At 30.9% G+C, this 13,294-nt stretch overlaps 1 protein-coding gene across 1 annotated transcript; it reads right to left on the bottom strand.

Annotated features, from left to right (window-relative positions):
• Positions 1 to 983: 983 nt before the first annotated feature.
• On the bottom strand, positions 984 to 12,312 carry LOC143912392 (uncharacterized). The gene is made up of 10 exons (XM_077431670.1): positions 12,240 to 12,312; positions 12,061 to 12,176; positions 11,896 to 11,980; positions 11,654 to 11,841; positions 5,416 to 5,517; positions 5,233 to 5,341; positions 5,020 to 5,131; positions 4,756 to 4,934; positions 1,096 to 1,133; positions 984 to 1,034 (listed from the first exon to the last, which is right to left on the bottom strand). Exons 1-10 carry the CDS (start codon positions 12,310 to 12,312, stop codon positions 984 to 986), a joined length of 1,053 nt encoding a protein of 350 aa, XP_077287796.1.
• Positions 12,313 to 13,294: the final 982 nt, after the last annotated feature.

Here is a 13,294-nt window from a genome sequence, read left to right on the forward strand (position 1 = left end):
CTAAAATCCGGTGTTTTTAGAAAAATGTATCATTATTGATCATATCGATGGCTTAGTCTTAGTGCACAGATATTATACGTCCATTTTTGAATTTGTATCGAATTTTATGTTTGTATATGCTGGAATAATTCGGGTTTTTCCTTTCAATGTCATTTATGTGATATCCAAAAATTACCTTGAAAAGAAAAACCTGAATTATTCCAGCATCTACAAACTTAAAATTCGATACAAATTCAGAAATGGACGTACAATACAATACAATAGTACTGTGCATTGAGCCATCGAATTATATATTCGATTACTTTTTTGCGTTCACCTGATATTGTATAACGTTCTTACATTCAATATCCATTAACTCTTACGTGAAAGACGTGCATATAATACATACATATGTACATAGTTTTGTCTAATGAAAGCCACCCACACTCAAAACTTCAAATATCTCTTTTGCACATACATTATTTGACGAAAATGATTCCCGGTGATGCGTTTGTCAAAATATAACTTATGTGAAATGTTTTCATTAGTTCCAAACTACTTCATGTATAAGGACGAATGTTAATTCTGCCACCAAAAAGTATCATTTAAAGTTATGAATTACCATCGTACAAAAAACCAACCATTGAATGTATAATATGTATATGTATGAAATTTTCCACTAATATAATGCTGACTAATGTTTTAATTACTTACCTTATTTATATCGATTGATACACTTTCGAAATTACGTATGTATTTATATATATGTAGACACTTAACGTATACTTCCAATAGGTTTTATTATACATTTTATTACATATTTATTTTACTTTCACGTACATACATGTATATCTAAATTGATGCTCATATAAAAAGTATTAGCTACTTTCTTTTTATTCTCAATATAATATTATGGGTATATATTATATTTATTATAATATACATATCACTCATTAAGATTAATAAAATACACTCGAATAATATAAAACATCGAATAAATTAATTCAGAGCCCAAAGTGCATTTTTATTCCGTCAGCTCGATAGAGAGGACAGGACTGCAAATGAGATTAGAATGAGTAAACTGCATACCGTTTGAAAACATGGCGCAGAATGCACTCGGCTTGAGCCACTCTGCATTGCAGCAGGATTCTCACCTGCAAGATAAAAAAATATCGTATATTCTAAAAATGTTATACATATGTTAATTTTGCCGTGTTATTTATGCTTCAGAAGCGGTTCTTCCGCACATTGCTACATACAACACTTGTTGCGATTAATTATTCAGTGAAAGCGAAAGTACTAAAATCTTGGTAGTAACCTATGAAGCACATCATTCCTCTTCCTTTCTTACCAACACTGCGCCATTTTCGCCAAAAGAGAGCAGAAGCTATATATGTATATATTATATAAACATATGTATATGTGTTTAATATAAAGAGGTGTGCTATATTTCGTACTGGAGATGTTTCGTCTTAGAAACTTTTTTCGCCTTCAAAAGAAAGTATTTTCTGGGGTTGGCATCGAGACCAACCGATAAATAAATAAGTTTTGAGATAAAAATCGATAGCAGTCACCACCTCGAAAATATCATTTTTATTTTCATATCGCCATATGCATATAATACATTTATGTATACATTTTTATGTTGGTATTTTAAAGTGCTTAAATTCTCTTTTTTTTAATCAAAATGGAAATTTCTAAACAAATTAGTACATATATTAGAATGGACTTTTTTATTTCAATAAGTCGTGATAAAAATCGCATCATTTAATATGGGTGCCATTTATCGGCCCGGCAAATAAAAATAATGCCCCTCTCTTAAATAGCTCGCACGATAGATTCGGTTTTCACCCAACAATTTACATATACATATACGTATGTCAAAAAGGTTGTCAGTAACAAAAATAAAATTTGACAAAAATAAATACCGACCCCAACAACCTAATAGCTCTTGAATAGAGCCAACTCTAACTTAACCTAACCTAACCTAACCCTTAAATAAATAAGTGTTGGCTGATAAGATATTACGATTATCCAGTAAAAATGGAACTGGTTATGATTTCACTGAAACGTCAAATTTTATTTTTATTAATGGCAACCTGTTTGACGTTTTATTTGTCAGGCGAACGCCGATTCTGTCGTGCGAGCTATCTTAGAGATGTTAATTTGACATTTTTCATGCAATTTATTTTACAGCCGTGCCAAAAATATTATACCATTTAATATTTCCTTTTGGGATTATAAAATCATCATTAATTTTAATTTTTATCACAACCCTTAATGCATATGATTATTCGTTTCCTTAAATGACTTCATTCCAACATTTTTTGCTTACTCTACAACTCTAACGGATATTGACAGATTATACAAATACACTAATAACCTTATAAACTTATTAATTAAAACTTATAAACTTATGTGTGCTTCACATTCACTTCATTTTTAAAATACAATATATTCATTTCAATTTTGACTAAACGACCAGAATGATAAATTACTCGTATACTATTGGACTTAACGAAGTCGATAACATATTTGATTAAATATTTCACTTTTGTATATGAATGTCGAAATACCTAAATACGACCTCGTGCGGAGCATATTAAATACAATTATTTTAACGCAAAATTACCCGCATATTATGGATGTACATATGATATTTTTAGATAAATCATTTATATATGATACATCGAAATTCAAATGGGGACACGTTTTGTTAGAGGTAAATTTATAAATTAAAGCTAAGTGAATTTTAACATAAGCTATGATTCGAATAAAATAAATCAAGTAGTCCATTTTGTAGAGTTCCATCATTATATAACATGTGGATAAAACCTGTTATATTCCTACCGTGCAATTATATTTGTGTTTCGAAAATTCATCAATGCATCAATACGATACCGTTAATAACAGAGTTTCTTACCAATTTAAAAATTTCACGGCAAATTAATCGCTAACAAAGACTTGACACAACTAGTTCCAGTCTTTTGACCGGCTCGCAAAATAATTGCGACAATGTGACATATTTTAAAATACGTTTCGCCGGTGCCAAATGCGGACAAAGGTGCAGTTGTCGAGAACGCCCCCCTGGGTCCGCCGCCCCCGGCAAATGCCTTTCCACATCAATTTGGCAGGGGCGCCAAAAGCTAACCCCGCTCACACACACACTATAGAGAAACGCCACTTTGTTTCCGTTTCGTCTGTGAATTTCGAAAAAACGCGACGACAGCTTTCGCTCGTTACCTTTCCATTCGAAATGTGATACGTGTAATAAATGTCACTATACGACTCTGCCAATTTTGATAACCCAAAAAGTACACAGCAAAAAATATATCAACATAAATAAATAAATAAAATTTCAAGCTGGTGAATTAACCCCATCACAATCGTAAACTTCTGGATTTTTATCGGTATCGCTTACAAAAGAAATTCAATACGGACCATTAAATTTGCGAAATTCGTCCGTGCTTAAATTATTTATTACTTTAAATACACTCAGTGATAAAAATATCACCGATTGTACAATATAAAGCAATCGATTCACTTTATACTTGTTTAAGACAAACCATTAACATTTCCGGAAGTAACGAATAGGAGATAAAGAGGCGAATGAAACTACATAGAATGCAGTGCATTTGGGCGAATTAAAGCTGTCTTTAAATCAAAATTCCGTTTTGAAGAAAATAGTCTTTGTTCGATGTTTTTTGCCAGTAATAGAAGCATGCACAGTGATTTCTAAATGATACACATGTCTAATAGAACGTTGTATGTCCCATTTAACGAAAAGTATGTATGTAGGTGTACGACAATGCCGCGCCGACATAGACACACAGGACAAAAATGAATATTATATTTTTCCAATAAAAATTAGCAAATTAATAATTAGACATCAAATTCACGTGGGCCCAACGTTAACAAAAAAAAATTGGGAGTTTTAATACTTTTCATAAAATTATAAAACAATTTTTTGTGGAATTTCTAATTACAATGAAAATAACAATTCAAAATATTTTTTCCTATAACAGAATATAAAGTAAATGCCGAAAAAAGGCAAGAATTAAGCATTCACGAGACCATCATAAAGCTATATGACGGTTGTAGTTTTAGCCTAGTACGTCTGATGATTCGTTCAATATTTTGAGTCCTTAAAATATTTTCATTCGGTTGCATAAATTTATAGATGATTAATCTTCCCTAACAGTGCTTCTTAATTTTTTTTCAAATAGATTTTTACTTTATATATATACATACGTAGTAACAATAGATGAAATTTTGTAATCATGCGAAAATTCAAACTCGAGATTTTGACTGATTCGAACTCAGAATCGATCACTGATCAAGTTTTCATGATCTAGAAAAAATGTGTGTATTTTGGGGATTCTTTTTTCCTATTTTCTAAAAAGAACTTCTATTTAATTAAATCAAATTAAATTTTGTATTTTTGTTTTGCGCGGCATTGTCGGCACGAGTTTGTCAGCATGGCATTTATGGGGTTGTTCGGGTTGCTTTGCGCGGGCTTGTCGGCGCAGCCTTGTCAGTGCGGCAATGTCATGGACAGCAATTTTGTGCGCGGCTTTGTCGGCTCACCAGGTGAGACATATACAAGTGAAGCAGATGAAGAGATTGATTTGCAATTGAGGGGGAATTCAATCCAAAATAATTGACACAAGGTACATGATTTTCAAAAAGAATGCAAGGAAACAGAAATGAATGAGAGCGTAAATGATGATCACCATGAATCAATAAATGTATTAATATAAAATATCGTATAATTACCGTTAAATATGTGGACATATATGCTGGCAGGATAGGCATTATTTGGCACACAGGAATAGTTTCCAGCATGAGCGAAAACCGTGGATGGAATCACCAACGAACTTATTCTTCCGCCAAGATCCGTGCTGACGTTGACTCCCAGGTCCAAATCGAAATTTATCATTCGACTATTGTGATACCTGAAAAGCGACCAAAATTTCAGAAAACTCGTATACTATACATATATATTACAATATTTGGGTCGTTAATATTTTTTCACTTTACCAGAATATGTAAGATGGTGTTTCGGTAGCTTTTAGCACAACGCATTGTAATCTCAATGCAGATCCTGGTTTTATGTATTTTTCTGGCGTCCCGGATATTTGTGCTTTCGCCTCTGACAAAACACAGACATAAATCATTTTATGCTTGTATCTTTTATTACGAAAAAAGTATATATCTCTAAAAAATGATCATGTGAGATATGTATGTACTCACCAACGACATTTAACAGAATGAAGATACTTGTTGGCGGATGTGAAGACACTTGACACTCGTATAAGCCGGCGTCTCTCCTTTGAACAAATCTAATTTGCAAGGTCCAATCCTAAATTTAATTACAATATATTAAATATCCCTCTGTCGGAAATTAGTCTCAAATATCTCAAATAAAATATTTACCTCTGAATGTTCAATGTGGATAATTTGATACCGTTGATCGGCATTGTACGTCGTAAATCCTACTGTTATAAGATGTCTGTCTTTTCGTCTTATCCACGAAACCTTACAAATAAATTTAAATACTCAGTATTATATAATCGTTGTATTGAGTTTTACAATTTATATATTACTAGTGGTTTTACCCGACTTGGTTCGGTATTTGCAATATCAACCGCTTAAACATGACCAATCTAATAGTAGACTTTTTATTAAATTTATTTGGATAGTTTTATTTTATTTCAATTTATTTGAATATCAATTTGTTTTTTTGTTTCTACGAACCAAAAATTACATATGTACATACAAAGATCTCTTTCGAAATTATATATTAGATAAATAATTCAACGTAGCCTTAAATCGAGAAGCGAATTGCACTAAAGTAGTTTTTTTGTACTGTACATATGTAGTTCCTATTCAATTTATTATGTGAAATGTAACTTTATTTGTTATCTAAGAATTTTGAACATACATATATATTTGCCATCTCAGCAAAATTTTGTAGAAAAACTTTTCTTGAAAGCTTTTAAATGGATTTGAAATGAGAGTTCTTACAAATGGATCCACTTGTAACAACAATATTTCCGTAATATTCCATCAGGTCTGCAATCGAATTATTATATACCTAGGGATTATAAACTTCTTAGTAAATACTTAGCAATGTTTTAAGGATATAGTGAATTATTTAGATATTAGTAGATTATTTAAATAAGTCAAAATTAATTATATTCAATTTCGAATTTCTTAAATGAAATCATGAGTCTGCTCTCCTACAGGTATAAGTAAGCTGAATTTGAATGAAACACAATTCGAATCAATCATCTCTAGTCTGAATTTGCTAGTTCATCCGACTACCTCAGCATGTTTCCTCGTAAAACCGAGATCCTCTATTCCTCCCTTTGGCAATCTATCTTCATAGACATGTATAACCAAACAACAATCCGCTTTAGTTACAATTGTATATAGAACTAACCACCATACCACAACACAAATTGATAGCAAAGTCAGTGCTCACAAAGCTTATCGGTATTTAAAAGTTACACAGATTGAGTCGCACCACAAAGCTCCACGTATTCTACAATACTACAATGTACAGGAATATTATTTAGATAAAAATTCTTTAGATGTATAAAGGTATAATCATGATGATATCGTTTATTATAAATATTATTTAAATAAATAAAATATGTAAATATGATCTGTTATATTTATCTGTGAAAATTTAATTCTGATTGTATGGTAATCTATTGTCTGACGATGAAATCCAGTTAATCAAACAAATTGTCTTTCATAAACTGATATTTGAGGCCAATATATTTGAAAGTGGTGGAAGTCCAATTTTCAGTTCCAAAAAAACCTACATATTTCATTTGATTTAATTCACAAATTTTATCACTTATTTTTATTCAATATGTCCAGAATCTCAGAAAAGCAGAATAAACGTATTACAGGCCATCAGTATTTCTAAATATTGTTAAATGCAATTTAATGTTTTGCGAAATATTCTCGAAATGAAAGAATGTGAACTTATGCCACTTTCAAATATAACAGCTCATATATACTACTTATAATAACAGGCGGATAATTTCAAAAATTCTTAAAATTTTCCGTTTAATTTAATTACATTTATGTTACACAAATTTAAATTGTATAATAAATTTTTTTTATATGTATGTACATAAATAAATATGGCCATTGTATATATTTAATTTTGCGCAAAATTTATTTACAATTATATGCACATAAAGGCTTTTAGATTTTGTAATTAATCTTTCGTATCGTTTACTCCGTACAAGTTTTAAATATATGATATTTATTCCTTCATATTAAAAAAAACGACTTATCTCTCATGAAATGAAAAAATTTTAAATATAAATTTTCAGACAATTATTTAAATTGAGTAGCTCATAATAAACATACGCAAATAGTCTAAAACGAAATAATACTTATATAAATCTAAGTAGTGCTTGAATTCTGAGACCTTTATACGCATGTTTTTGAACATAATAGAAGATTTTGAGAGGTAATAGGGTGTAATTCAGGAAATGGCGTATATTTCAGTTGATGATGAAGATTTTCGAGTAATTTGTAATTGAAATTAATTCATCTACGTTGTTTTCGGATAATACTCCAGTTATTTTCCAGCATACATATGTAGCGAACAATTCTTATGTTATTATTTTCACGTGGGGAAGAAGCGCGCGCATGTACATATGTAATGCCAAGTACATACGTAGAAGGATTACGCTAAACGAAATTCATTTTCACTTAGCAACACACCGAGTGGTTTTCGTGGGCTTCGTCGTCCTTTGTTTCCTTTTCCCTTTCAGTGTATTTCCAGAGTTGAAATTAGGATTCATCGAATGCTCAGCGACGGGGTGTCCGCCAACACCATTGTGCAGAACCAATGACAAAGCACTTTAGAGAATGAACGCTCGACGCCGAAAGAAGACAAACAAAAATCACGCAGCGTCTCACACAAACCACCCTCACACATAACCACCCCCTCGATTCCAATGGAAATCTCCCGTCTGAGAGGAGGCGGCTGACACAGTGAGCACACGCAATCCTCTCTGATTGCGCGAAATGAGTCGCCGGCCGTTACGACCGCTCGCTACCAAGACGGCGCGCACTCCAAAAGAAAAGCCCAAAATCAATATTGAATTTTTCCCTTTTACACCTCCAAATATTTTCTTGTACACCTTTTCAACAGGAGACTGCCATTCAACCGTTAGATTGGCTGAAATTGGTTTGCCGGGCCTTTCCCCGCGCCAAAGAAACCTATACGCACACCCACATAACATCCCCGTATCCAATCAGCGATGGGTCCAATATACAACTTTATAAAGTCGCACACAGTTTATTAAGCGCTAAATAAAACCTTGCGGTAATAATAGATGACACAATCTATGTAAGTAATGGCGTTTGTGTCGGCTAATAGCACTCTTCTATGAGCAAACCGTGAAGATATATGCCGGCACATATTGTCTACAACCATATTTACAACCTGCCCTACTTCCTTCGAGATACATGTATGTATATTCCGGTGCGAGCAGAACGTGTCGAAAATCGACAACTAAATATAGAAGAACGTCTCCTTGGCCTTTGAAGAAAAAATATTACATTTTCCCAGCGCGCTTTTCAAGCTTAACCGTAAAATAATCTCAAAAATGAGATTACCGCTTTCTTTCGGGGCGTGAGCCAATTTCAAATACCTCGAATGCAACACAAAAGTAAACAATACAAATTTTATTCATTGCTGATTAATATGTAAAAATAAGACGTGAGGGGGGACTGTGGGCGATCGCTCGTTGTGAAAAGAATAATTGTTTTTTATATTGCCCTTTCAAAAGATACTTTTAAAAAAATATGAAAAATTGCAACAGAGTGAGGATGGGACGCCCACCGCTTCTCCTGATAAAAAAATTTCGACATAAACAATGAAATTTGATTAATGATGAATTTTAAGCGAACCATTGTAGTAACGGGTTATGTAAATTATGCAAAACTGTTCATTCATCTGTATCAGCTTTTCCTGCTATCTTACGCATCGATATTTTCACACTGCGATAGCTATTTTTTTTTTCAGCGATAACTTCTCCCCCATTTTCTTTCTGAAAATTTACGCGACTCTCTAAAAAATAAGCACGAACGCACTCGAACAATCTTTTCTTCGTGTCGATGCGGAATAATATATCTTTTATATTTTACCAGAAGCCTCTCTAAGGTGATTTTTTTGTAATGTTTTCGAACAAACGGGGAAGATGCACTAGAGTCAATTTAATATAATATCGGATAAGTACATCCTCTCGGAGCATAGCGAGCTTTAAAGGTTATTACTTGACGTTACATTGTGACTAGCGGTACTCATGGAAACTTTTTAAATCTAAAGCAATTCGATTCATTCAAATCCAATTTAATATCATATCACTGGTCGAAATTACGTTCTGTCATAGACTGCATTTTTTGAGGTCTCATATCTGAAATATACCAATATCCTTAAAATAAATGTCTTGTACTTTAATGTATACCAAAAAAAATTCTCGAAAAAATATTTTATGTCGGAATTTATTGTTTATATATAAATATGTACGATTGAAAAATACGTCCTATTTTTAAAATTGGTAAGTTTGAGGTCGTGTGTTTTTATAAATATCGATTCAACTATTCGGGTGGCCATGTAAATAGGTTTGATTATCGAAGATTTCATAATAACTAAAATATCACCGCATTGATTTAAGAAAATTCCTATTTTTCATTATTTTCAAGGATAATTTTTATCATATTATTATCGTTTTGTTATTCTTATTATTTTGATATTTTAATTATACTGTTATTTCTTTTTTTTCTTTTTGTTTTCTCTAATTATCTTACTCTATTATCATTTTTGTTTCTTATTTTAAATGTTTAAGCTTTTCTTTTTTTACCTATGTATATGCGAAAATTATTAATGGTTTACTTAAAATAATTATATTTTTTTTACTATCAATCTATGTAACATAATAAACTGTAAATTTTCCAAATAAATAAATAAATAATTTAGCATAATAACGCAGATTTAGCTGAGAATTTTTCTGTTTTATATTATATATAAAACAAAAAAAATTGCCAAAATCCATTCAATCTACCAAATCACCATCCTTTTCCACTTTCAATTTAACTTTCCACAAAAGACAAAACTCTTGAGCTTAAGAAAACTTCTTCTTTGACTGTATGGCAGACAGGAGAAAAACTACACTCATTCAGTAAAAAAAAAACTCATATGTATATAACCCACATATGTATGTACATATGTAAAGATTCATCCCCAATAAATGCGCCGTAATAATTGAAAGTGGCAAAAGTCCATTTTTCTTTATTCCAAGAAATGTCTCGCAAAAAAATAGATGTAATGTTTTGCGTTTAACAATATTTAAAAATACTGATGGCCTGTAATACGTTTATTCTGTTTTTCCGAGATTCTGGACATATTTAATAAAAATAAGTAATAACAATTTGTGAATTAAGTCAAACAGAAATTGTGTTTTTGGAACTGAAAATTGGACTTCCGTCACTTTCAAATATAACCACTCAAATATCAGATTATGAAAGGCAATTAGTTTGCTTAACTGATTTTCACCGTCGGAAAATATATTACAATACAATCAAAATTAAATTTTCACAGATAAGTATACCGTTTTTCAAGGACTGTTTTTAAACAAATAAACCATTGCTTTATTACAGTCACTTGACAGTTCTCTCTATCAAAATTTTTTTGACCTGAAAATCGCATTGCTTTTTTTATATTGCATTGTTTATTATAAGCCCACTTTAGAGGTCAATGAAGCCAACCAATAAAACCCTCTACATGAGGCTACCCCCCCCCCCTCCCCCCAAGTCTGAGAGAACCTTTCGTCGGAGAACGAGACGGTTGTCTAGCAATATAGCACTAGAACAAGAGCACATCACAAATTCTTTCTTTGAAAAATGACTCCCAGAAATAAAATCAATAGATTTTTCTCTCAATAAGTTCATTGTAAAATATTTCACTACGACGGATTTCATAGGCCTTAAGCTTATTTATTTATAAGCCAAATTTCCTTAAGCTTAGGCATATCTCAAATAAAATTTTCCTTAAATAAAAAATAACACAGAACAGTAAACACATTAAAATAAACAGATTTTAAATAAAATCAAAAGAATAATGTTATACTGTATCAGATTTTTCAAGTTACAATATGTGATAATAATAAATTTTTTGTTTAAAATTATTTTTTTTACCATGGTGTCATTACGGGTTCGCCCCAAAACAATATTTTATATCGTTGTTCATATAATAATTCATATTATTATAAATTTGAAATTAAATTCAAATAATGGTGACAAATTAAGCAAGGTGGCCAATTTGGTATGTTTCAAAAATTGGCCAGCAACAATGGATCAGGGCTCAACCCGTGACCACATTGTTCGCTAACCATTGAGCTATGTTACTGATTGGCCATATATAATATCTTTGTCTATATGCAATAACAATTCATTACTGTCCCTTTATTAGTTTGTATACTCGAGCTTTTACACCCTTGAATAAATAAATAGATCTTTAATAATGAAACTAAATATGCAACATTTAAACAAATATGATCCAAGCCAAGTATGCAAATTAATATACATACATAGTTTCAATAATGAATGATTTGTCATATTATAAATGTCATGTACTAACCACTCCATCGCCTACATTATGTACAATGCACGGTAGATGAGCTGTAGAGCCCGTCTGCGACGTAATAACAGTATTGTTTTCAGTTCCAAAGTACATATGACTGAAGTCTGCAGAATCCGATTCAATGGTGTTTATGTTCGAGATAGAATCGGTTTTTGCGACCGGTTTCACGTCGTTCGCGATTAAACCTGCAAAAAATGAAAATCGATATTTCACAGTGAACTAAGACTACAAAAGTTTGCCATCATTGAAAATTCCACGGCATTCGGAATGAATTCTGATGTGAATCGTAAATCGACTAGAACTGTAAAAGGGCGTGGTTGAAGTCTAGTTGATAGTATTTAGTGAATGCATTCGAATTGAACTCATAAGAAAGACAATTTCCCCAGTATATTTATCATTTATACGGGGGGTATTAAATTCCCTTGATATAATATAAATGTTCTATGCATGCGGAATAATCTTCCGGCTGTGTTGCTCGCGACTTTATTATATTTATACGGCGTGTTAAAATTAACACCTCCTTTGTCAAAGGTTATAAGCCATAAAATATTTCATAACACTAATGAATTAGAACAATACTCACCTGGTGAAAAATTCATAATTATAGCCATAAAATATGACCACAGAATTCCCAAAGATCTCATATTGTGACCCATCACGGCAGTTAGCGCCACATTTTGGAATTAAATTATTCTCAGTTAGTAATAATGTTCACTTTCCACTGGTTATTTTCACACACATTTTCCTGGAATAAGTCTTCGTATTTTCTTCCGCGTCAAGACAGATTCAATTTGCTCGTTTCAAAATTTTATTTTTGCTCTTTTCAACATCGCTAGCTAGCTCTATTTACTTCAAGTCCAAGTCACTTTTTACGTTAAAAAAGAATACTATTTTATAAATGTACGACGAACTTATAACAGCCTCTATTGACTGTCAGTAGCTTTTTGTAAGGTCAATTAAAATAATAAATAAAATAAACGGTCTGATGAATTATTATAAATATTTTTCTTTTGACTATTTTGTTATTATTGTATTTGATATTTAGCCATCAATAAATTTATTAAAAAATCCGCTTACTTCGACAGCTGGTTCTTAATTTGACACATGAAGTTTAATTACGTTTAACGAAATTATTATTTGTAGTCGAAAATGCGTGAAAGATTTTTTTAATTTATACAATGGACATTTAATTTAAGCTTTATTAACCAACTATAATAACTTCCATAATTCAAATTCCAATATCAATTGATACAGGAATTTAATTTTAATATTTATATATATATATATATATATATATATATATATATATATATATATATATATATATATATATATATATATATATATATATATATATATATTAAAATTTTGCATTGCCTGCACATAACGCAAAAAAAATAAAAGAAAAAAAATATGGAAAGGGTTCATTAAAATATATGCCATTTTATTATAAAATGTGAATATATATATATATATATATATATATATATATATATATATATATATATATATATATATATATTCACATTTTATAATAAAATGGCATATATTTTAATGAACCTATATATATATATATATATATATATATATATATATATATATATATATATATATATATATATATATATATATATATAT

The sequence above is a fragment of the Arctopsyche grandis genome, chromosome 5, assembly GCF_051622035.1.
Source record: "Arctopsyche grandis isolate Sample6627 chromosome 5, ASM5162203v2, whole genome shotgun sequence".
Classification (NCBI taxonomy): domain Eukaryota; kingdom Metazoa; phylum Arthropoda; class Insecta; order Trichoptera; family Hydropsychidae; genus Arctopsyche; species Arctopsyche grandis.